The following is a 26,631-nucleotide window of genomic DNA, read 5'->3' on the forward strand; positions in this document are numbered from 1 at the left end:
TCAGTTTCCCCTATGCATTTCTTAAGTCTCCAGTGTGCATAAATGGCTGACACTCTGTATCCTGGCAACAAATGGCTGGGGCCCTTCCCCCCCTGCAAGGGAATAGCTAAAGGTGAACAAAGAGATCAGGTTACCTCCTGGCCCAGGAAAGAGACAAAGGCCAGAAAGGAGGGGCTGGAGGGGGCTTCAGTTTGGAGCTGGCTGGGGATGGGGAGTGAGTGCAGACGGGGTTGTCTGGCTCGCTGGGCCCCAAGAATGGACCCGGCTGAGGGGTCCTGTTCTCTGTACCTACAAGCTCTGATTTAGACCGTGTTCCTGTCATCTAATAAACCTCTGTGTTACTGGCTGGCTAAGAGTCACGTCTGACTGCGAAGTGGGGGTGCAGGACCCTCTGGCTTCCCCAGGATCCCGCCTGGGTGGACTCGCTGTGGGAAGCACACGGAGGGGCATATGCTGAATGCTCCAAGGAGAGACCCAAGAAGGTGACGCCGTGTGAGCTTCTTGCCCTGAAGATAGTCTGCTCCAAGGGAGAGGAGGCTCCCCAAAGTCCTGACTGGCTTTGTGGGGAGCAGTTCCAGAGCATCGCCTGGGGACTCCGAGACAAACCCCGATGCCCCAGGGACATGCAAGAGAGTTGGTTCAATTCCCAGGCTGATCTCACTCCCTGGACTCTCCCGGGACGGGACTATTACTTCATTGGCTCTGCAAAGGCCTGGAAGCCAAGCCAAAGAACTGCAGCGACGGGCCAGACGTCCCTGCTTCAAGCATGTGGCTCCACCTCGGCCCCCCTGGATTTACACTGGATATTAGGTCAATATCATTATTCCTGCGTTAATGATGGCAAAAGGCAAACTGCAGTCAGGTGACTCGCCCCAGGCTACACAGTGAGTTGCAGCTGAGCCGGGATTTTAAAAAAAGCCTTAACTATGAATCTTCTGCCTTCCAGACATTGAGTTTGTTTAAATTACAAAGCTCTCTTAAGGGTTTTTGCCCTGAAGCTGCTGATAAATATTTACCGCCTCTCTTCTAGGTTAATGATGCTATTTGTATTGTGCTCCAAGAAGGAGATTAAGAGACTGCAGACAGCCCAAATTATTGTCTCCAAGAAAGGTGTGAACTAACAACCCGTTCATCTCACCAGAGCACGTTAACTCTGAAACCTACCGATGATCTAAATACCAACATTCTTCTCCAAACATCCAGCGGGCCCATCACTGTTGGGTGGAGTGGCAGATAGCGGGGTCGGGGGTTGCAACAGTTGGCAAAACTTCCAGCTGAGTCTTGATGCCAAACCCCTCCCCCCGGAATTTCCGGCCTCCCCAGGTGAGAGAGATGGGAGCAGAGAGTTAACCCAGGCTGGGGCTGGATCATCAGCCTCTGCTTCTCCTCCTTCAGACCCCAGCTATGGGATAAAGATCACACAAAGCCCCGCCCTACCCAGCCGCATGCCCCGCCCCTACCTCCTTCCTCATGGATCGGATCATGATCCTAAACGTCCTGCTCAGGTCCTTCTCCAGCTCGAGCTCAGCAACACCCTGAAAGAAACAGCAGCAGCCGCTTTCAACAGCTCTCTCCAAAGAGGACCCAGAGTGCTGGCGGGCGGCTTGGCGGGAAGAGGCCTGCGGGGTAACACGGCACCGGTTTCCCGGGAATGGGGCGTTTCGTTCGTTATCAGCGCAGCTAAGATGGTGACATTTCAAAAGGCAACAAAACGCTACGTTAGGAGAACCCGGATCTCCCATGGTCAGGGGGCTGGAGAGCTCAGGGGCCTTTTATCTCTAGTCCCCCAGCTGGAACCCAGCCCAGACAGCTGTTCAGTGACCTATGTGAAATGGGTACATGGCACAGCGCAGCACAACAGTCCACAGTGTCGCTGGTCCAGGGACCTCCACCGCTCCCTACAAACGGTCTCACCCCCTCCTCCCCCCAGCAAAATAGGCGACGCGCCCACTTCACAGGGACTTCTCCTGAGAACGAATCGGGAGAGAAGTGAAGTCCCGCGGCAAATCAGAGGTCAAGTAGGAAACAGCACCCAGGAGTCCTGGCTCCGAGTCCTCTGCTTGGCCCACTGGAGGAGATCAGCGAGAATGCCAGCAACGGTGCCAGACATGACAGCAGTTTTGTAACATACACACCCAGCCGCTGGGGACTAGACTGAGACCCCCCCCCCAACTCATTTAATATAGGGGCTATCGAGCAGAGGTCAGGTGTGAAAACTTCTGGTAGCCATCCAGGTGAACTGCAACCCACCTAAAGTGTGAAAGGCTCCAATAACACATTAGCAATCCCCTTCCTGCCACCAACACAGATGGGATGTGAACTGGCACCCTAAAGGTATGAGGCTCTGTGACATTTAAAGACACTTTATCTTAAGACCGTGCAGAAGCCAGTCAATAGTCCTGGTCACCGGCTTTCTGGGCTGGCTATTTGCTGACGCGCCCGAGCTGTCGGCCGGAACGAATTGAATGGCCCTGTTTGCATTTCAGTTCTGCTTTCACTCACTCCAGCTGTCAATTAAAATGAAGCACCTATTAAAAGAAGAATTCATTTGGGGAAAAGCCAAATGCTCTTAGAAGAAGAGAGAAGGGGGAAGATTAATCAGCTTTGGGGCTGGGTGATTTTTTTTGCAGGTTCCCCACAGCTCCACCAGGGCCGATAATGCATCGGGCTGGCAGGCGTCTTGTCTACCAAGTCCAGTTTGGAGAGTCATATGTGCAGTGGCTTCGCATGCACTGAGAACAGGGGAGGAGAGGGTTAAACGCACCGAGGGGTTCGGTTCTGTCCTGCCCTGCAGGGACAAGCTGTGATGGGGGGAGGAGGAGACTGCAGTTGTGACAACTCCCGGAAAAAGACGAGAATGTTGCTTTTCATACCAAAAAAACCCCCTAATTTTAAAGCCTCCCAGAGAGAGGGGGAAAGAGAGAAAGCTGCATGCGCAGGCCACACGCCACATTTCTCACCATATTTCGCAGAGCCGAGAGGCAGAGGTGCTGGAACAGGGGGGCCAAGGGGCCATGGCCCTCCCACTTTTGAAAGTGTATAGGTGTGGCCCGTCCACTTTTCGCCATGGGCCCGGCCCTCTGCCCCTCCTCTTCCCCCTGAGGCCCTGCCCCCCGGCCAGGCAGGAAGCTGGAGCCTAGCCCAGGTACGAGCGGCCCGGGGAACCCGAGCAGCTGTGGGGAGTCGCAGACCCAGGGGCTGGGGGCTGCTCTCGGGTTCCCCACCCTGGGCAGATGGAGGGGCCCGGGCTCCCCAGCCCAGCTCCAGCTTGGCCAATGGGCAGGGCCTCAGGGAGGGGAAGAGGCGGGGCCGGGGCCTCATGCCCCTCCCCCCCACCCACATTTTTAGGAGGAATCCGTCGCCCCTGCCAAGAGGCTCAGGCAGTTTGGAGAAGCAACCGACGTGTTGGATTCTTTGTGCTGTGTACGGAGCCGTGCTAACCATGTCAGGGTTTTTTTAGGCTGCAGGAGACACCGGCCAGGTTCAATTCTTGATGTTGTGGTCAGGGCCGGCTTTAGCCCGATTCCCCCAATTCCAGCTCCGGGACCAAGAGGGCCCCACGCCCAGTGGCCTTTTAAATTTTTACTCACCCGGCGGCGCACCGGATCTTCGGCGGCAGTTCGGCGGCGGGTCCGTCACTCGCTCCAGGTCTTCGGCGGCGGGTCCTTCAGTGCCGCCGAAGACCCGGAGCGAGTGAAGGACCCGCCGCCGAAGTGCCGCCAAAGACTCGGAGCGCCGCCCAGTGAGTACAAGCCCCACGAATCAGACCCCGCACTTGCTAAAGCCAGCCCTGGTTGTGGTACCCTGTAGCCTGGCGTTTCTGGATGTCATGTTCTTCTGACTCAATGTAACGGATTGGACGGGGTCACATTATTTCAATGGGACTCAAGGTTTCATTACACCTCCCACAGGATGGACCATAGGGTAAAAAAATACAGTAACATCTACCTCACTGGGGGGATGGGGGTGGCGTGGATTGATGTTCATTCTGCGATTCTAAGAGAGCCACTATCTAAGTGCTAACAACAACAATAAATAGCAATACCAGCTCTTATAAAGGGATTTTCATCAGTAGATCTCAAAGCACTTCACAATTTTACATCATGTGTCTCCAAACAAGTATTACTCACCACTATGTACTTCTCTCTAGTGAGAGATTCAGGGGAGTCCTGGAGCATCCTCCACAGGCTGTCTACTACACTGAATTCCCACGAGAGGAACTTTACTGTTGTATAAGCCACTTAGATCGGAATCATTTTGGCCCGCACTGAAATGGAGCCAGCGCTGGGATGGAATGAGGCAGCACCAATGCACTGAATCGTGGTGGGACACGAAGAATCCGGCAATTCCGGGAGCAGAACGCAATTACCCAGAGTGGAGTTTGCCCAGGGCAAACGGGTTAACTGCTTTGCTGTTGGGAAAAGCACCGTGAGTTCTTTGATAACCACAAGTGCCTTGGGTTTACGTCTAATCTGAGGGACGGTCCCTCTGCCAACAGGGCCTCATGGCGCCGTTTACACGCACGGAAACGCTCAGCTATCGGTTCCCATCTGCAAGAAAGCCATCCGCACCCTGGAACGGATTGCTCTTCTCAGAGCCAGTATCAGCCGTCGCCGATGGATCCCTCTTCCCACATAACTCGGACATGCCCTGTCCACCGGGAGCCCAGCTACATCTGCCAACAGCCACATCTCCTATGAACCTCTGATGGGCCTGGCACCGCACCGCCCCTTTGTGGCAGGGGTGGGATGGGGAGTCGGAACCTCGCCACTTCCAAGTTCACGTGCCCACCTCTCTGTGGATGGCCCGATGCAGCCTAATGGCCTCCCTCCATGCAATCACCCCTTGGTCGGGGTAGTGTGACCTAATGGCCAGAGTCCACATAAATTGCTCCCAGCGTTGGAGCAGTGCGGCCCAATGGCCAGAGTCCATATAGCTCCCCCCTCGCAGGCGGGGTAGTGCGGCCTAGCGGCCAGAGTCCATGTAACTCGCCCCAAGTGTCAGGGCAGTACACAGGGATACGTGGCAGGTGTGTGGTGTACTTACAGATGCTGGTGCAGCAGTGCCCCCTACAGGGGACAATGCGCACAGCTAGCTTTGGGCAAAAGAGCCTCGGAGGAGAAGACAAAGGATTACTGGTTGGCTAAAACTTACTCTCTCTGGGGAGGGGGTTCTATTGTTTGAGGGAACAGACAGACCCACACAGACACCCACTGGGGGTCTGCCTTCCAAGGCACACCTCAGCATGATAAGCCTCCAGGTGGTACAGACCATCAGTGCTTTAAAATCCTTTTACACTTCCATTAGCTTTGCTCCTCCTGTTAAGATTAAACGATACTTTGGTTTAATCCCGGGTCTGGTCACTCCATTCGCTGTTGGTCACAGATGCCCTCAGGGAAGAAGTGCAGGGGCTGAACCTGCTGGCTAAGTACAGTGAACCACAGGGACGCTGTGCTCCAGGGCCTGGTCTGAGAGTGGAGAACTGCAGGATTCCATCCCAGGAGAGGTAAAGACCCAAGGCCTGGCAGCGGGGAGGTGCATTTGGAGAGACCAGAGAGGGGAGAGGGACAGCGAGCCCTGTAATTATGGCACCTGCATTCAGAAATTCTATTTACCCTGGATCTGGAGGGATTATCTCAATGGCCCTGAAGCCTTGGGCTGTTCTAGGGGTTTGTACTGCTACCCAGCCCCCTAGTATCTAGGTGCCTTTCACCTCCCAGAGACTGATACTAGTTGAACTGGGATATCGATAAAGCCCTGGCTGGGATGATTTAGTTGGGGGTTGGTCCTGCTTTGAGCAGGGGTTGGACTAGATACCTCCTGAGGTCTTTTCTAGGATTCTATGATATGAGCCACAGCCACCGGGCAGAAACGGCAGCACACGCTGCCAGGCTATCCTGCATTTCCTTGAATATCCAGATGTTCAGCTCCTAGACCGCTGGGAGTTCTCTGGCCTGTGACAGCCAGGAGGGCAGACCAGACGGTCACAACGGCCCCTTCTGGCCTTGCTACGAGTAAGAACAGAGCTAGAAAGAACCTCACTCTGCAGTGACTTTGCCATGTGTCCTTCACTGCAAGCGTGGCGAGTCTAAATGAGCCTATCAGAGGGGAACAAGTAACATATGCGCATATTCATTTGAAGCGGAGAAGCTGACACTGCATTTCCTGAGGCTGCATCAGGCCCCTTTTGAGGTTTTGCTTTCTTGTTAAATGCCAGTTGCTCCCGCTCCCCCCCTCAGCAGTCAGCCAAGCCCAGGGCATGCAGCCACCCCGCAAAGCCCTGCTCAAGTTCCTGCCACCCACTGGGGCTGTGCTCCCCCCCGTGTGTCGCTAGGACTTCTGGGGGCGCAGCCCATGTGTTTCTGTGCTGCAGCAAACTGAGCCGCTCTATGATTCTACCCCACTGAACTGTGGGAGAGCTTGCCTGGCCTGCTGGGCACACAGGGGGAATTGTGGGAAGGCCCTGGAGGACTATCAGCACCAAGTGGTTTAGCCTGCGCCCTGGGCTACCAGCTCAAGTGAAGGCGGGACATAGGTTCCACCCCACACCCCCAACGGGACCAGCTAGCCCGAGCAGAAAGAACCATGACACTCGCGGGAGAGGGATATGTGTGGGGAGGGGAAGGTGGTTAGGGGGCACCCCCGGGTAAGAGCCTGGACTCACTGCAGTGAAGACAGATCTCCCCGTCCTCACTTTTGTAACTAAGTTTTGCAGTGGGCGAGACATGCTGAACACCCTCGAACCCCCAAACTTCCCTTCGTCCTCAGAACAGATCCCATACCGACCCCTTCCCTCTCAACGTCTCCAGCTGCAATCGGGGCTTAACTCCCAGCAAATCAAGATTTGGTGGAGCTCATCCCAGGCCCCAGCTATGCCCATTCAAACACACTGCAGTATGTAGCCTGACTGAATGCAGTGCCAGGCTCAGGACTGGAATGGAAAGGGGGGGGGGGACAGGATTGGGGTGCACTAACCGAGCTGTGTAAAAGGTTTGTGCTACACCTGAGTCTGGCCAGCATCATCAATCTGTCTTTTTCATGAACACTAATAAAACAAATTCACTCCCAACCATCTCAAAGGGAAAGCGCTGGTTCACCAGCCTCCTTGCATCGCTATTAATTCCGGTCACTGTCTGGCAGGAACAGACTTCAAAGTATGTTCTCTGCCCATCCAGATTGGAAACTGCCTTCAGAAGAAATTGATGCTCTGATCCACCCACCCAGAAACCACATACAGAGGCTGAAGTGTAAATGCAATTCCCATTAGCTGGTGATCATCAACTCGCTCTCAGGACATGCCCTTCATGGTGTCCCTGCTCACCCCCTCCTAGGGTGACCAGATCCTAACAGTAAAATATCAGGACATGTAGTGGGGGAGGGGGTCGTTGCACCACGGGATGCTGAACAGACTGCTCCCCCCCACCATTTGAAAAAAAGCAGATGACAGAAATACTGCTGTGTCCGGATCCGCGGCACCCTATCCAATTTGGCGTCACGCACGTGAAAGGGCGGAGAAAGGAGCTGAGAAGATAAATGGGTTTCAGTGGGATATGGAGACTTAACTTCCAGATGAAGACAGCGTGTTGATGGAGTTTAATAAACTGGCGGTTTAGGCAAAGCTGTGATTTCCGCTCAAACCTGGGATTTGTCGGGCTAGAACAGCGCACGTTGAGAAAGATTACACCCTGCTAGCTGGCTCGGGGGGCTGTTCCCTGCCAGAGGGGTGAGCTTTAAAGATGAAGGTTTGTCTTGAATTATAAAGCCAGAGGATGCCTGACGCGGCTCCTAGAGCCAGGTACGGAACGCTTGTTTGGGCGTGTGGTTAAAGGCTGTTTCATTGCGCCACGCGGCCGTCCTGGGGTATTTACGACCATACCGTTCACTGCTGTTCCAAGTTCCACACTCTGCTTGCGAATGTGGTCTCGGACATTTGGGCAAAGTGAAGAGAAGCTCCCGGGCTCACCTGGAAGGAAACACCCACCATGTATAGCACACGGCTTCATTTGCCTAGCTCAGAAAGACGACTCAACCCCACAGCGTTTAATAGGATTCCGGGGGGGCGGTTCGAACTGGGGGCCTACGCAGCCTGGCTGCTGCTCTGTGTAGATCTCACACTAGAAAGACCCAGTTTAAAACCCCTGGTCAGCAAAGCAGCTTCAAACTAATGACAGGTCAGTCACATCCCCGGACGGGAACTTCCAGGCCCAGCCATCACTCCGCTTCGGATTCAGAGCCTCCCCTTCTTCCCCAACGTTTTCCAATAGCTCCTCACTCCTCATTTTCCTGGAGGTTGGACTATAATCTCCCCACCCAGCCACCGTGCTCTGCTGTGAGAATCAATACTATGCCTGCATCTAGCCCCTCTTAAAATCCATCCCTGGCTCCTTGGCCCCTTCAATTCCTTATTCTCCTCTTCAAGGCCCTACGCAGCAGAGCTCAGAACATCCCCTTTCATTCCCTCTGCCAAGGCCTCTTTGCTCAGAGGGCAGGAGCGTCTTCCTATCTTGAAAGCACCAGAAAGTCCCTCTGTTCTTTCTTTATCTCCTCACCTGCCTGCCAAGCCTGACAAGCAAAGCCCAGCTCTGCCTCTTGGGCTGAAAACACATGGAGGAGCCATCTGCCTAATTATCATTTCAAAGACAAAGTGCGAAGGGAATATGCGAGGCCAGGGCGGAATTCACGCTGGAAAACTCGCCATGTACCACCAGTTCGAGTCAGCTAATCAGATTTCTAACGTGCTCTAAGGGACGCATGGCTCGGCCTTCTGCCTCCGACAGGCGGAAATACACTTGCCATCGTCAGCGCAGCTCAGAGGCCCGGCCCCCAGCTACGAGATGAGCATGCTCATGGTTCATTAGCCACCTGCCCTCTGTCAAGAGAGGCTGTGTTCCACATTTAATTTTGCACAGAGAACAGGGACTGAGCAGGTGGAGTTCCCACCCTGCTCCAGACAGATGGCGGGTCTCCACGACCGCTTAAGTCGATCTAACTTACGTCGCTCAGGGGTGGGGGGAAAGTGATGCAAGTTCCAGCGACCTAAGCGCTATCCACACTGGCGCTCTGTCGGCGGGGGACGCTCTCCCAGTGGCATACGGCGTCTTCGCCAGACGCGCTGCGTCGGTGCAGCTGCGCCAATGTAGCGCTTCTAGTGTAGACATGCCCAGAGTAAAACCAAACCGCTTGTACTCCACCCTTTTCCCTCCCCGGGGCTTGTAACTCAAATCAAAGCCTCAACCTGAGTTCTCCCCCAAACGGATCTGCTCCTGGACTGTCCTTGCAGGACCTCTTCTGCCTCAGCCCTTCATTCCCACAGCCCCCAAGAGACACACCAATCCCTCCCGTACCTGGGGCGAGCTAACGGGATCCACCTGCCAGCATCAATCCGCTGCAATCACTCCACCCCTGCCTGTAATTACTCACACGCCTGGCTTTAACGCCAGAGACTTTCCCAGCAGGCTCTAGCACCCGACACTTATTAGGGCCCGCCCCCCATCTCGATCCGCTCTAGAGCTCTCTGGGAAGAGCCCATTTGGAACGGGTTTCGGTTCAGGCAGACATCTGCCAGCTGTGGCGGGTTCCGCAGCCACGCGGCTGTGGGCGTCTCTCAGAGGGATACTGGGCTGCCCTGGAACTAACCCATTGCCCTTGAGGGCACCACACAAGAAACGTGAGCTCGAGTCTCCACCCTTGATCCATAAGCCGTTGGGTCGGAGAGCCACACGGAAGCAGGATGTTCTGCCCCAGTGGGGAGAGAGCGGAACGTCCCTCGCCAGGAACGGGCCCCGGTCCTGTCCGTTCTTCTCCTGACCAAGGGTTGGTGGGGACAGTGGAAAAATTGGGGGGATCAAAGGACACAAGGGGCACCCAGGGGACATAATAAGGAAGCAGACACAGGTTCCACAGCCGCTGCCGAGCCAGGGGCTTTAATGTGGCCTCGGCAGCCTCCCTGCGAGTCGCTGCGGTGCGGACGTGTCACCTCAGCACTGCACAATAGCTCGGGGAGGAATGATCCCGCTGCCCCAGCCTGGCTCAGCAGCTGTTGGCGGCACGTTGACCCAGCAGCCGGGGCTGCGTCCCTAACAGGGGGCACACAGCAAGGAAGAGTTCGGTTACATCTGATTCGAGCATGAGCCCCACTCACCCAGCCAGCCGTGCAGCGAAGACACTGGGACGCCCCCCGCTGCTGCATTAGTCCAGGTAGGTACGTGCTGGGATGCAATTCCCAGCGGGGGACTTGATGCATGTGCACCGGTTGTGATGCAGAGTTCAAGCCGCAGGGTGCAGCTATCGGCCAGAATAGCCAGGCACCACAGCGCGCATGGACGGGAGGCAGAGCTGTTTTGAGGAGGCCCGCTGCACTCTGCTGACTTGGGGTCGCCTGTGCTAGCAGGGGACTGGACTCAATGTCCCCTAGGACTTACCAGCTGGTCATGGCTGGATAGTGTCAAGGTAGCTATAGGTGGCAAGTGGCCAGATGAAGGCAATCCCGCCATGCCCTTTGCTGACCCATTTGCTGGGGGCAGCTTGTGAAATTTTCCATGCTTTGGCCGTGCTTGGAAAGGCCAATGGGAGCCTTGCCTAGTCCCGGCCAATGGCCTTTGCTCGTGAGCACTGCACACGCCCATTAGCGTGGCATGCGTCTACCGTCCTTAAGCTGGCACTGCCCATGCCCAGCGCCTCTAATGCTCGGATAAGCCTCTTCGAACAAAGTCTCTGAGGCGCCGAAGGCAAGAGCAGGAATTTGTTGTTCAGGGTTATTTAAAAAGGCGGGCAGGGGAGCTCATGAATGTTGCAGATCCTTGTGCAAACCCCGCAGCGGCTTCCTCGATTCCATGACCCTTTCTAGACACTTGGATGTTGGAACTGGTTTCCACAGCGGCTGAGATGTCCAAGGGTGGTAAGATGCGGGGAGCAGTGCCCAGGCGTCTGTGAATGTCCCTTAACGCTTTTGGAATAGTGCTAGGGGATCTTTAACCCCCTGCCTGGACAGATACCAAATACAGGCAGAATCAGTCTCAGTTTAACATCTCATCTGATGGACAGAGCGCCCCCACTGGTACACACTACATCATCAGTGAGGCATACGACCAAGGGCGGATGTCCCATCAGAAGGAGGGAGAGCGTTACCAATGGAACCATCTCTGTCAGGCAAACTTTCTCCGCTCCAGCTGTTTTATGATCTTACGAGCTCTCCCTTTATGGCACTATGGGGCTAGATCTGGTGGAAGCCATGAGAGCTAGACTGAAGTCAATCCAGTTATCTGGATTTACAGCAGCTCCGAATCTGGCCCTCTAGCCAGAGCCATCTTTTATATTTCTTCAGGTCGAGTTCTCTGTTGCTGCCTTCCATCACGGGACTGGCAGGCAGGAGACCAGAACCCATGGAGCGCATGTACCCAGCTTTGGCTCGTACTCACCGGCTCCTGGAAATAAAGCTGATAGTCAAACACAGGACGGGCTTTGATCGTCTCCATGACATCCACTTTGGGGTCCGCAGGTCTGTAGGGCGTGTTCAGTCCAGCCACTGCCCTAAGACACCAGCAGCAGGAATCAAAGAGGGAGAAACCAAAAGACCCAGTTTACAACCAGGAGCGATACGCTCGGATTCAAACGGCAGACTCCGACTTCGCACACTGGCATTGGGCTGCGCGCACACACAGGGGCATTTACACGGGACAGGAAGTCACCCACGAGCAGGCTTCGGAGAGAAGTGAGATATGGACCTTTTCAGGTGCTCCCTCGGAGCTTCAAGCACATGGAGCGCCTTCACTAGAACTCCACCGTGAAGGGGTCTGGGGGAAGCAGAGCCGTTGTTTCTGTGATGGGAGGGCAGTGAGAGCAGTAAATGGTGAACTGGGGCAGGGGAGATGGATAGCAGAGACCGTCACTCCTATTACACCCCAGGCCCCGGGAGTAACATCATGTGAAGGACCAGGTCCGCAGCAGGCATAATTCACCATAATCATATTGGCCTAAACAGATCATCAATTTACACCATCTAAGAATCGAGCCCCGAGTGCCCAGAGCCTTCTCCCGCGGTGAAGCATCACTTGTCAGTGGGGAAGGGCCCAACGAACGAGGTCACTGAATCCCAGATCCACTCGGTCCATATACTAAGGTTCTAGCCACCGGCACCCCAGTTCTGCAGGCTGGTCTCAGATCCAGCTGAGTAATTCACCGGGAATTGGCTCAGGCTCCAGGACTCTTACCGTGGCAACACGCCTTATGGCCACACTGAGAGCTCAGAGTCTAAGACTAGAGAGGTTGGGGCAGCCTGGCAGGACGATGCGCAGAGAAAACTTACTGGGCTGCTACTCAGGCTGTACTTGTTCAGTGGCTAAACAGAGCAACTCTGTCTCCCGGGCTGGCATCCTGGCAACTTTTCCCAGCACCAGCTTCACCTAGTGAGGCTCTACTCTGAAAAGTGTCCCTACAAATGGTCTTGTGAGAGGTCACGTTTGTTACGCCTCAGTGACTCCATCAAGCACGCTCAGTTTGAGTACAGAGGTTTTCCTCCACTAGCCAGCACTGGGAACTCAAGCTGGGCTCAGAGTCATGCTGGGATCCTTCCTTCTCACATGGGGCCACCAGTTCTAAAGGTCCTGTAGGGAAAATCAGGTGCTTGGTGACACCTGCGCAGCCCCAGTGCTTTCAGGTTATGACTTCAGTAACACCTGAGCAAGGCCACCGATTGAACAGGTGTAACTGACCGGAACCTTGTTAATGGTGCAATTGACGATGCCCCCAGAGGAATAGAATCCAGCTCGCTTGCGCTCAGCTGTGTTGGCTCTCAAGGGCTAACAAGAGTCAAGAGCAGTAAAAAATCACCTTTTGCCCCTCAAATGAACAGTTCTGCCTCTGACACTCACAACAGGGAGTAGACCTGGTGAGTCGGCGGAGGCCTCTTTGTCCACGGTCACTTTTCAGAGTAGAACCTCGCTTCTAACAAAGCTCTGAGCAAACAAATATTTTCAAGAGTCAAGTTGGTGATTGTGGTGATAATTTATATGGTGAACAAAAAACCTTCTGGTCACACTAGTGGGAATCGGGAGCATTTTCTCAGCATTCTCTTCCCAAAATCATCTCATTTCAGGACAGATTGGAAAAAACAAAACAAAATCCACGACTAAGTCAGAAAGCTCATTGCGTGGTACCCCCTGCCCCCTTTGGAGATTGAATGATAGGGGAGACATCCGCCGGTGACTTACCTCACTCGCTCTGGGTAAAAGAGGGACATGTTCCACACCACAGCTCCACCCCAGTCTTGGCCGATGAACACTGCCTGCGAAATGCCCTAGGGGAGTACGGGAAACAAGGAAGGCGTCATTGCGAGTGTGTCAATGGGTTAGTGATTTTGGGGAGCAAATGGGGTTTCCAGGGCAGAAGGAACTCAAGTTACTCTGGCTAGGAACACAGGAGGGTGACCCAGCACTTACCAGTGGGCACGAAGGGGCTTTGGGACAAGGAGACATTTGGAAGCTCTCCACCAGCCAGAGCGAGAGCGGAGTGTGTGGCACCGTCTTTCTCCCCCCCCCCCCCCCCCCCGCTTCCCCCACGCATTCCGAGGGCTCTGCGCCAGTCCAGGGGTCTGTCCCCCGGGGAGGGGTGGGCCAGGGGCTGCGGAACAGGCCAGTGTTCATTGTTCCCCAGCCCTGGGAGGATGGGGAAAGAGACAGCCCGAGGAGGTGCATTTCCACAGCCCAGCCTCTGGGGCGGGGACGGACTAGCTGCAGAAGCCCTGACAGCACGGCTCCAGTTGAGCCGCAAAGCGGCTTCGTCCCCTGGCCCCGCGGCAATCGTTGCTAGCACAGAGTTCTTTGCTTGCCCTTGGCTCCTAATCCAGCAGGCTGGGTAGCCCACCCCGAGTGAAAACCAGTCTCCTAGTGACCTCGCAACCCCCTGGGCACGCGATCCAGCGTACCAGTCTGTTCTCGCCCAGGACAAATTTCCATTCCCAATGCCCCGCCGGGGGCCGAGCACAGGAACCAAAGCCAACCTCCCGCCAACCTACAAGCGGGCTGTCAAGTGCAATTCAATGAGCTGCTGGCTGGAGTTTTGCTGGGCCTTTTACAGGTAAATCAATTGCTCTCCTGCCTCCCGCTGGCTGGGAAGTTTAAGGCCAAAGGCTGGATTCAAAGGGGACGTGGAACGTGGTGTCAGCTGGAGGCTGGGATGCTCTCACTCCCTTAGACCTCCTGACACTGCTGTACCAGTGTGTAATGGAGCCTCTATTGATGTAACTTGCAAAGGAGCTGGGAGGAGGGGTTTCTTCCAGTAGCGCAGGGGCTGCTTTAACTCAAGCCTTCTTCCACCTCCTGCTCGTTGCGTTCCTTGGGTCCCTCGGCACGTGGCTTACAGGGATTAGCCTCCCTTACATTCACATCAGGCGGCCACGGTTGAAGCGGAGAGGTAAGCAGCAGGGTCAGTTATGTGTAGGCGAGTGGGTACAACTCCAAGGCAGGGCAAGAAAATGTGCAGCAGCCGAACTGATCAATTTAAGCAGGGCAAACCCTTAGCGTAACCACACTCGGACTCATTTAAACTGCTCTTAAGCTTAGTTCAGTCAGGCCTGGTCTACACACAGCGTTTCACAGTCTAACTAGAGGTGTGAATTTAAACCAGTTTAGTTAAAGCAGTTCACAAGGGCACAGGGGCACTCTTACTGGGGCCTGAGAGGGGCTTATTACAGGTTAGCCTGAACAGATCCCGAACAGACTTAGACAGGGCACTGGAATAAGTCGGGATATTATGGGTTCTAGTCCCAGCGCTGCTACTGGTCTGGGCAACTCGCTTCATAGAATATCAGGGTTGGAAGGGACCTCAGGAGGTATCTAGTCCAACCCCCCGCTCAAAGCAGGACCAATCCCCAACTAAATCATCCTGCCCTGTGCCTCAGTTTCCCCCCTGTATAATGGGGACAGCGCTATTTGCCTTTCTTTGAAGAGCTGCAGGTGGACAGTGCTACGGGAGAGCTGAGCACTGCTGTTAGCCACCACCTCTTAAAACAATGGCTTCACAGTGAGGGTTCAGCTGCTGTCACTTGCCAGGCAGAAGGTCAGAGGGAAAGGGGACCCGGCTCCCAGGAGATGCCACTAAACCAACTGCAAAACAGCAGCATGACAGAGAGAAGAGGAAAGCAATTAGTTCCAGTTTCCATTGGCCAGGCCCTGCGTTACCTTGAAAGGACCACTGCCAGCATTGAAACAGTGTCTGTTTCAACAAGATACAGCTCAATCCATGGCGCTCCCTGTTTAGATGTTATTTATTTGTGTGTCCTGATAGAGGCTGGGCCCGGCCAGAATCTCTCTCCTCCTTTGCACGTCCAGCCGTGCTGCAGTACCGAGATTCTTCAGATGGCACAGAACCCCCCTGGGGAGCTGAGCCCCCTTGCGGGGACAGGGTGGCACATCTGGATTTCACAAATATGACTACTTTGCGTTTCACTGGCGCTCTCACAGCACTTACAAATGCAGGCACCATTATCCCCAGATGGGAAACTGAGGCAGAGAGAGGGGAAAGTGACTCACCCAAGGTCACAGTCAATCAGTGGCAGAGGTGGGAAGAGACTCAGGTGCATTAGCCATTGGACAACACTGCTCCTATTTCAAAGGGGACTGGATACTGAAATGAACCCAGGCCACTGTTCTGCCCACCTCATCTCTGCTAGTCTAAGGTACTGGCATGGCCCCGACTTCCATCGTACCTGAGTGCCTCACGATCTTCTATGTGTTTATCCTCACAACCCCCTGTGAGGTAGGGCAGAGCCATTAGTACAGAGGGGAAACTGAGGCATGGAGGGACTAAGGCCCAGCGGCATTTAGGTGCTTCACTCCTACTGAAATCAATGGGAGTTGAGCCCAGATGCTCATAGGTATTTAGGCACCAAAATGACTTGCCCAAGATCACACGCAGAGCCGGGACTTGATCCCAGGTCTCCCAAGTCTGTGCCTTAACCATCCGTCTTCCTGTCTGCTGGGGCCCAGGGGCTGGTGTGACATGAACTGGTGGGACTCAGTCTAGTTCCCCGGAGAACAGGCACACCAAAAATCACCAGCAGAAGTGGCACTTTACTAGCAGTCTCAGCTCTGGGTGGGTCGTGGATACAGACTTCCCCTCCCACCTCTAAGGGGGGACCCTCACGGCAGGGGTGCAGGGAAGCTGCTGTTCTGTGTCTACTCAAGACCCTCAGCATGGCCCCCTTTAATCAGCTCCAGTGCTGGGTTAACCCCTCCAGCCAGGGAGGGCCACAGAGCAATCCGGCTACGGCTGGGCCCTGCCAGAGCCGCATCAGCACCGTGCGTTCCAACAGGCCCGCCCGGAGCAGATTTTGATTTAAAACTAGGCTCCCTTGCTAAGCACTTTTTCCCCACGCTATGCAACTGCTCAGGCACCAGCTACTGCTGCAGCAATAAAGAAAGATCAAGGGCTTGTCAAAAGGTTTTACGACCTGCAGCGGCCGCCGGGCCGGGAGGGTTTAATGAAAATGTATCGGGTTGGGGCAGCAGAAAGAAAAAAAAGCAAATCAATGGGGAAACTGCGGGGGCCTTCCAGGCAAATGATCCTTAACATTCCCTGCCCAGAGGGGAGTAGCTACCCAGAGCTATTGAGCAGAGCTGCTCCATATGGAACCGCTGGCTCACGGCAGCGGCCCGTGCCGCAAGGGGGATTGAACGGTGCTTAAACAGAGCAGCCATTTCAGACCCAGAAGAGCCATTGCCGATTGACGCCCAGTCCCCATCTCACAGGGCAGGAGCCAGAGGGAAGGGGCAAGGGGAGCAGATTTCCAGTCCCTTCTGCGGGTTCTAGCCCCTCCCAGGCATGCTCACTGCATCGGGTTAGGTACATCCAGCAGAGATACAGCCACTCCGGCTGGGCCACGCTGGAGCCAGGCAGGGAAGGGTAGGAGGCTCGGGGAACCCGCTGGGTGCACGGTGCGGGCAGCGAGGACTGGAATAGAGGGGACTATATGCCTAATGCTAGGTCGTCTCCCCTCCTGGCACAGCACTGGATCCACCTCTGGCGCAGAAATGGTATGTCCCGTTTGCCAGCACATGGCCCCAGTGCCACGAGGGGTACTTGACAGAGGGGTTACGCTGGCCAGCCACTGCACCTCCCCTTCCCCGCTGGAGCCCCCAAACACTCACATGGCTGCCAGCCCCGGGCCACCCAAGCACCCCCAGCCCCAGAGTGCCGGGCGGCACAGCCCGAGCACCAGGCCCAGCCGCCCTGAGTCCCGGGCCACAGGCCTGCCCTAGTCCCAGCCCAGCCCAAACCACAGGGGAAGAACGAGAAGCAGGAGGGGTCTCTGGGCGGAGCGTGAGTGGAGCCATGCCCCGGCTGTTTGGGGAGGCCAAGCCTCCCCTGGCCTGTGATACCTGCTACCCATGGGGGTGGCCCAAGACTGGACCCAATAGGGGTATGTGGACTAAGGGCCAGGGCTAGGATAGGGTAGAGCTAGGGCTGGGGGCATTGACCGAGCTGGGGCTGGGGAGCCTGGACCTGGAAAATGCCACAGATCAGGATTGATCGTTGCCCTTCTTTGCACCTTTTCCAATTCTAATAGATCTTTTTTGAGTCACATTTACCTAAAGCGTCAGGGTCCTTCTTGATTCATTCAGCAAACTCCCCCCCAACCTGACAGGTGTGTAAAACATGGGCTAGAACTGCAGAATCCATCCACATACGTGCTTGCATTCATGAATGGGATATTAAACAATTTGGTTTAATGCTTCTCCCAAGGGCAATGCAACCTGATAGCCAGCCTCACTCCTAGGACCAATCACATCTTCCCACAGCTCTGCCCCGTGTCAGATTTATGTCTGATGAGAACACTGGGCTCGTCAATATCGGACTTAAATTCAACCAGCCTACAATGCACACAGAGCTGCAGAGAGATTTATTCCACCTTGTCACAAAAATCTGATTGTTCCCTATACAGCCAAAGGGATTGGCCAGCTCTGAAGTCTAGGTAGCAGTCACCGAGGAACAGCCCAATAGACTGGCACCTCCTCGCGGGGAGTCTGGGAAATCAGGAGCAGATATTGATGCGCCAAGACCTGCACTTTGAAAAGCCCACGAATATCGGTTCTGCTCTCGCTGCACCTTCGTGAGCAGATGACTAAGAGCAAGCCCGTGGCTTACTTCCGCTGCCTGTTTTCGCCAAAGCAGGTTCCCCACTGATATATGGTTGGATCTGCGGGAAGATGGGGGTGGGAGGGTGTAATGGAGGAGAAGAGGATGGTCAAGTGCAAAGGCACTTGCCTGGAACTCAGGAGATGTAGAGTCAGTTCCTGGCTCTAGCCAGAGCTCTCCCCACTCCCATACTATCTCCCAACAGAGTCCTGCACTTAGGACGGAAGAATCCCATGCACCGCTACAGGCTGGGGACCGACTGGCTAAGTGGCAGTTCTGCAGAAAATGACCTGTGGATTACAGTGGACAAGAAGCTGGATATGAATCAGCAGTGTGCTCTTGTTGCCAAGAAGACTAACGGCATATTGGGCTGCATTAGTAGGAGCATTGCTAGCAGATTGAGGGAAGTGATTATTCCCCTCTATTCGGCACTGGTGAGGCCACATCTGAAGTATTGCATCCAGTTTTGGTCCCCTCACTACAGAAGGGATGTGGACAAATTGGAGAGAGTCCAGCGAAGGGCAACGAAAATGATTAGGGGGCTGGGGCACATGACTTACGCGGAGAGGCCGAGGGAACTGGGGATATTTAGTTTGCAGAAGAGAAGAGTGAGGCGGGATTTGATAGCAGCCTTCAACTACCTGGTGGGGGGTTCCAAAGAGGATGGAGCTCAGCTGTTCTCAGTGGTGGCAGATGACAGAACAAGGAGTAATGGTCTCAAGTTGCAGTGGGGGAGGTTTAGGTTGGATATTAGGAAACACTATTTCACTAGGAGGGTGGTGAAGCACTGGAATGCGTTACCTAGGGAGATGGTGGAATCTCCAGCCTTAGAGGTTTTTAAGGCCCGGCTTGACAAAGCCCTGGCTGGGATGATTTAATTGGGATTGGTCCTGCTTTGAGCAGGGGGTTGCACTAGATGACCTCCTGAGGTCTCTTCCAACCCTGACATTCTAGGATTCTATGAACACTGCTGTGAGGCAGAGAAGTGCTACTAACCCCATTCTACAGAGACTAAATGACGGGCCTAAGGTTCCTTGGCAAAGCAAGGAACTGTACGCAGACCTCCTGAGTCCCAGGCCAGCACCCTAACCGCTGGGCCATATTTCGTCTCCTATCAACCCATCACTTTCACGAGCAGTCAATTCCATCGGTAGTCTGAAGGGGTCCTGTCCCAGGTAGGAGCCCAAAGTGAAACCTAGTATTTGCAAAAAAATGCATCAAGACAGCTGACTGATGCCAAGTTAGCACATCTGCTAAGACTGAGCTAAAGAAAGGGCTCCATTTGTGACTCACCCAGAGGAGCCTGCAAGAATCACAGCTTGAATCTTGGCTGGAGTAGCACGGAACGGACCCACACACAGTCACAGTCTATCTGGCCACCAGGTTACTCCTGGGGGAATTCTGTGCCAGTGTGCACATGCAGAATTCATCTCCCCCCGCAGATTTTTTTCTCTGCAGAAAATACATTCTGGCGGAGAGGCGCTGCAGTTATGCCTTTTGCCCACCAGGGGCTGCTGTGGCACCAGAACAGAGGGCAGTCGGCTCACCGGCCGTACCAGCCCAGCAGCCAATAGGGGGAGGAGAGGCTGCATTCCCCACAGCATCTTGACCATGGGGCCAGGTGAGGAGGCACAGGATATGGAGGGGGACAGACAGAGCAGGGCACATGGGGCTGCTGGGGGATGACAGACTTGGCTTCAGAATGGCTAGTGGGGGGGGCAGACTGGGGCAGGGGCTGAATGGGAGAGGAGGATGCAGGGACACATAGGGACAGGAGAAGAGGTGGCTGAGTGGGGGGGTGCAGGGACACATGGGGATGGGGGAAGTGGGGTGCAGGGACACATGGGGACAGGGGCAGATGTGCCTGACTGAATGGGAGAGGCTAGGGGTCAGCCAGGGTGTGCATGGGGGTGGCTCCCCAACTCTGTAACAATCCCCCAGCCCCAAAAAGTTCCATACTTCTCCCACCCACACCCAACAACCCCCAGGTTCACTCCCAGGCCCCTTCCCAGCAATTACGTTCCTCTCCCTGAGATCCTCCATTACCCCTGACTCCCCCAAGCCTTTGCACTGCTTCTGAGGGGTGTGGGAAATACTTTTCTGCATTGTAGTTTAAATAAATTATTACTCAAAGCTCTCTATTAATATGCCTAGTAAGGAATGTATTTGTCAAAAAACAGTTCCCAGATCTTTTTTGTTGTCTGTATTATTACACACATACTTCCCCACGGGTGTTTTGAAATAAATTACCAATAAAATTGAAACTGGCTTGATTATAATGTGTTATTTTGACAATAAAATATAAAGAATATTGCAAAATTTTTAATTTTTTGGCACCGAATTCCCCCAGGAGTAACCAGGTGCACTGGGGAGAGTGCAGATTACTGGTGAACTGCAACAGTAATCCTGCAACACCAAGCCACCAGCGCGCATCACCTAGCTCCCACATGCAACCCTACCATAACAAACCAACAGCATGTGCAGCCCAGTGCTCACATACAACCCTACCACAAACTGCGAGCGAGCCCAAGAACCTGTCTGGGTACACACAGCGAAGAGACACATCCCAGTTACAGCCCCGAGCTCTATGGGGCTAGAAAAGAGTAGAGCAAGATGCGCTTTTAACAATTAGCAATATCTTGCTCAAGTCAAATGAGTTGAATCAGGGAGTGTTCTAGTCTGTAACGAACCTTGGATTCTCACCAGCATTAGAATAATGAAGTGGACATGAACAATGGTCTTGGACTGAGACCAAGCTCCTCTGAAATCGGCTTGGCAGTGGATGGGGTTGTGAAATTAACAGCTGAGCAGTTATAACAGGAGACACGTGGACCGCGGTGTGAAAAGGCCATCCTAAGAACCCACTAACCATTCCCAGCCTTTGAACGGACGAGTGCCCAATGGAAGAGGCTGGGGCATCTCTGACTGCAGTCCCCTGGGAACACTCTATAGCCTGGTAAGAGATCCTGAATTGAACTGGACAGGCTTGATTCTCCAGGGCCCTACTCCATGCACAGTCCTGTACACGCCCGGCCAAAGCAGGAGTAGAACTATGTACAGGTGCCAATGACAATGTAACCTGCAACGCGGTGAAGGTTCATGGCTCAGCAATCCTAGCTCCGCTGCACTCCACAGCCCATGGGCACACAATCAGCAGCCGGAAATATCTGCCACTCCAAATATGGAGAGCGTTCCATCATTTGGGGACTCGCCCATCTCTTCCTGGAGTCAGCTGGGGACTAGCTGTCCCCAAACTCCATACCATACTCAACACAATCCCTTCTGTAAAGCGCCAGATGAATGATGTTGATCTGTCCAAGCCCAGGGCAGCCACCCACCAAGAAAAGACCACCCCACGCTGAGAACACATCAACCCCACAGACAGCGGCAGGGCCTGCCACAATGGGCTTATCAAGGCTAGGACGGGGAAGCTGGCTTCTTGTGACATTTCACTTTTAAAAGCCTTTCAGGATGGTTTTTCACAGCCGCTGCTGACAGGAAATGTTAATTGGATTTCTCGCAGACTGCGGCAGTGTCAGAGAAGGGCTGAAATGTAAGATCTGACTTATCAGCCCACGAACCTTTGTGCTGCAGTTGAGTCTCCACATCAATTATATGACAAACTCAATTCCTCCATCTTATCTTCCTAATTATTTTTCTTTCACCCTGGCCATATTCCCTGCCCCGGACAAATGCATCAAATGGATCATCACAGATACTAACAAAGCTAGGGAACAGCAGGAGCTTAATTTCCATATAGGAACTGAAGGTCACGCTAGATGAAAAAGTTTACCCTTAGGTCACAGAGTTGACCTACTACCTTGAAGTTGAGAGATGATTCATGGTCTTGGGCTTAGCTAGGTCTCAAATCTTCTCCAACAAGCAGTGAGGTCGCTCCGAAGTCTTAGAGGTAAGCAGTCCCTTAGAGCAGTGGGCCAGCCCCCACGCAAGTATTGCCCCCCGATCTCATGAGTGGTAGGGCCCCTCTAGCAGTCCTGGAAGGTTCTTCAGCAGTGGTTCCCAAACTTTAACAGCCCGCAAACCCCTTTCACTACATTGTGAAATCTCGTGAACCCCCTCCTAAAACTGAATATTTCCAGGGATTTAAGTTTAAATTTCCTCAGTGTGATGGACACGCTTGCTTTGCTCTGCATAGTTCTTGGAAGTCCGGAACCACTGGAGAAAGATAAAGTCTCAGGTCTGGTTCAGCATCAAGTCTGTTTCTGTATTTGGTTTTCAGATGTGCATACGAGGAAAACGGAGCGCTGGGGTCCGAGCTGCCAGCTCCCCCGCTGACTGTGGCAGGGCTCGGGCTGCCAGCCCAAACTGCCCTGCCCCGCTCTCCCTGGGGCTCGGGCTGTCTGCCCTGCAACCAGGTCCCACCTGCTGCCTCCAATGCCCGCGGTCCTTTGGCCGCCATTAGTGAAATTTTTCTGGCAACCCCCCTGTAAAGTTCTGCAAACCCCCAGGGGTTTGCAAACCCCACTTTGGGAACCACTGTTCTACAGCTACAGAAGGTCCTACCCATAGAGAGAGGCGGTCGCTTGGGGAGGCTGTATGGAACCCAGAGAGCTGTAAAGCTCATACCCTGAGCTTCCCTGGGGAAAAGCCAACAGCGTGACTGGAGCACAGGGGAGACGAAGACCCACGCTATTCACCAGGCAGGCTGCCACACCCTGGACCAGTGGAAGCTTTCCTTGCAGGGCTCGCCTTCCCAGGCATAGCACATTGCAGCCAGCCAATCTGCAGGCCACAGGAGCAAACGTGAACCCTCCTAACACCCTTGGCAGGCAGCCACAGTTTGGGGAAACTGAGGCAGCGTGGGTGAGTAACTTGCTGGGAAGTTGCGTGACAGTCCTGGGGCCACAGCAATTAGAACCCTGCATTCAGTCCAGGAAAGCCAGACCCCAGAAAGGAGCCAAACAAACGGAGCTGGGCGAAGAGCCGCTGAGGCTAACAGCAGGCCAGAGGGGCTGAGTTACGAAGGAAGACGGAGAGGTGGGTAGATATCACTGGGTCACGGGGGCACTCGTGGGAGGGGCAGGGCAACTCAGACACTCGGGGGGTAAATAGCAAGAGCAGGAAGAAATAGTCGGTAGGTGAGTGACACATGCCCCTCCATTGTACCACCTGTCGAGAGACCCCAGTGACGAGGGTGGCATAAAAGATTGTATGTGGCAGATTCATGCAATGCCATTGGCCTTTTAGGTCAGTTCCCTTCCCTCCTCCAAAGATGGACCAGGGAAGAGTCTTTAAAGGAAAGTCAGGGGCATCTGTCATTTAGGATATTTAAGAGAGGCAGCGTGGTCTAGTGGATAGGATACCGGTGACCTGAGTTTTATTCCTGGCTCTCTGTCACTGAGCAGCTGTGAAATCTTGGGCAAGTCTTATTTAGATTGTAAGCTCTTTGAGACGGGCTATCTATGTATATGTACAGCACCTAACACAATAGGCCCCAAATGCGATCCAAGCACTCTATATATAGATAACAGACTGGCAAAAACCCTAGAAATTATACTATAGGGAACAACCTTGCATTTGTTGTAGGAGATGGACCCAATCAGTCACCTCCATTTCTTGAATCATGCTGTTGTTATAGGGTTCCTGATCCCCTTACACACACACACACCCTGGCTCAAAGCTGTGCTTTCACAAGCAATCACAGTCACTCAAAACATAGTTTAATAAAAGCACCAGCATTGCACTGAAGAGATCCCCAGACACACAATGCACAATTAATTAAACCTGCTAAATGCATTTCCAGCTACAGCTAATGTGGCAGAGAATCTCCAGGCCAGGCTGCTGGGATTTGGGCAGGCGACTGTAGGAGCTAAGCACACACACAGCATTCCCATCAATCAGACTGATTAAGAGAAAGAATAGAGAGTCTCTTTTTCGGGGAGGATCAAACAATAAATATATTTGATTTTTCAAAAAGCGAGTGTTATCTGGGGAGCAAGCAAAGTTTGTTTTGTCCCAATTAATTGCTTTAAGTACCTAAGGCCTCCCAAGAAAGGTAGATTGATATGATCTCCTGCAAACATTTTTTAGATTACTTACCTCCTGGGATCAGTAGCACGGCTCTTAAACTCCATCCCCATACAGTTATAGCTGGGCAGCAGATGGTGCAGAGAGCATTTCATCTGCAAGCGAACTAAGTGAAACACGGAGCACACACCTCCACAAATGAGTCAGCCCCACAGATTTAACAGTTAGCACATATATGGCACGCACATGTTTAATTACATTTCAGATGCTTGCCACTGCCATCTGGACCGTGACAAAGGGGCAGCTGAGAAAGGGCTTTTAGAGTGGGGATCGGGCAAGAAAAATAATGGAAGAACCATTCACGTAAGGATGCTTTGAACAGTTCATCAAGTGCTGCCGGGCACTACAGAGCATTTGATACAATGTCTGCAGGGGGGATGGACTCTCAAGGGATTCGAGATGAGATATGGAGCCTTTCATCTCTAGCTTGCATTTCAAAATCTGACCTGGGTTGGTAGTTAACTCAAGGGATCTCCCTTGATGCTGAAGCAGCAAAGAGATGAAAGTACCTCTGGCTCTCAGCGTCTGTAAACCGAATGGAGTGAGGTTGGGAAGAGACCGTCTCATGGCATGGGGACAGTTGTAGGAACTGGGAATATTCATCCAGAAGGACTCCAAGGAAGATTACAAGCCACACAAGGGACCACTTTGCCCCTCACCTAAATGCAGCAACATATGGGGTAAAACACGGCAGCCACTTAACACCACACATCAATGCTAAACAATTATAGAACAAAGTGATAAACAGCCTCGTTCCCTCTCCAAGGGGGACGTTTTAGGGTTGGCAGAATGCAGCTGTATGCCCCAAACAATGGCTTTTTAGCCAAAGCCCAGCTCTTAGAGAGGCTGCCTTGGGGCCCTGAATAACCACCAGTAGCCAGGACAACAAACATGTTTCCGTCTCATCCAACAGATAGCACCCCCAACAACAGTGCCCCCTAGCACCAAGCTGGGGCACTGTTTCCATACCAATGAAAGGAAAGAGTGCTCAATATCAACACCACCTCCTGCCGCACATGGGGGTTCCTTAAAAACTGCCCATCCACACACTGACCCAGCCTAGCTACAGAGTCCCTGGTAGGTAAAGAGTTAACTACGTAACCTTTCTGCCACTGAGAAGAGGGGGAAGCTGTAGCGGGGTTGATTCCACTAAAGACGCAGATGCATTTCCCATCTCTTTACCAAGTGATTCAGGCATTGTTTAAAAATTATGTAGCAGAAGGTTCCCAATTAGCCAGCTGGTATTTAAGATGCAATTAAACTTCCCTTTCAAACAGCAAAGTGAAAAAGTCGTCACGTTCCTTGGAAGAGCCTGCAGATGGCGAAGCAGTTTTAATCCTGTCCCTTTACACTGGATTCTCTTTCAGCAGCACACGTGTCCTCGGAGGGAAAGCTGGCAACCTACATAGCAGGATGATGGGCCTCCCAAGGAATGCATTAGAGCAAGGAGCTAGCAGAGAGTTGGCCAACTGTTTGCTACTCTCCTTTGGGGCATTGTGAAATCCCAGACAGCTAATTCCTTCAGCAGTAAAGACCACAGAGGACCATAGCAATTAGAAATGAGGAGCATGTCAGGTTGTCTCCATGTGGAATACAGAACAGTACATACATGCAGCCACACATGGAGAGAGGAAGAGGACTAGAGTGGAACCTCAACCAAGCAGAGCCGATAGAGCTTGTTCCCACCAGGTCTATAGGGGTCCATCTACATGACCCATGGGCTTTTGAGTGTAGGGAAGAGCACCATGCGATGCAGCATACTTCAAAACATGGGTGTGTAGCAGTGTATGAGAAAATGCTGCTTCCCTCCCATGCCTTCTCCAGACGGCTTGCACTGGGCGGGATGGAATTCAAGCCACTCTACCTGTAATTGGGATGCAAAATGCCCAAGTTACTGATACCAGGTTTGATCTCTTAGGGGGCTTGTGTGGCTGGGCCAAAAAGGGTTAAGCAACTTGCAGGCTAACTGATCCAGATTCAACCTTTAGAGACGCAGAAGTCGTTAATGTTTGTGGGTTTTGTGTGTTAACAATGTAACACAATAGTTCCTGTCTATGGCTGTATTTTGTTAATTCAGAGATCAAAAGAAGATCTTCACATTTAAAAGATATCACTGTCTTAATTTCTCTTTGAAGTCTGTGGTAAATCACCTGTAAAATGATGAAGATAGGCATTGCCTTGTGTTAATCCATGTAGCTAATTACCAGTGATGCTTGGGAAATAGGTCTGCTTCCAAGCCACAACGATTGCCTATTGTTCACCAAGGACTGCATGCTGCTACAGAACTATAAAGGGGACGCTTGGGTCCTGATCCTTTTTATCTCAGATCTGCTTATGCAAAGCCCTGGCTGGGATGATTTAGTTGGGGATTGGTCCTGCTTTGAGCAGGGGGTTGGACTAGAACCTCCTGAGGTCCCTTCCAACCCTGATATTCTATGAGAAGACCCAGGA

General features: G+C 53.3%; 1 protein-coding gene across 1 annotated transcript in view; it reads right to left on the minus strand.

Moving 5' to 3' along the window:
• Positions 1–26,631, minus strand: part of LOC135876083 (bifunctional epoxide hydrolase 2-like) — a 100,446-nt gene that overhangs the window by 19,214 nt on the left and 54,601 nt on the right. Inside the window, exons 11-13 of the mRNA XM_065401243.1 lie at positions 13,209–13,294; positions 11,418–11,529; positions 1,461–1,535 (exon numbers count right to left, since the gene is read on the minus strand). Coding sequence (XP_065257315.1) covers positions 1,461–1,535; positions 11,418–11,529; positions 13,209–13,294 — 273 coding nt within the window. The remainder of the gene's footprint in view (positions 1–1,460; positions 1,536–11,417; positions 11,530–13,208; positions 13,295–26,631) is intronic.

The sequence above is a fragment of the Emys orbicularis genome, chromosome 3 (genome assembly GCF_028017835.1).
Source record: "Emys orbicularis isolate rEmyOrb1 chromosome 3, rEmyOrb1.hap1, whole genome shotgun sequence".
Taxonomy (NCBI): Eukaryota; Metazoa; Chordata; order Testudines; family Emydidae; genus Emys; species Emys orbicularis.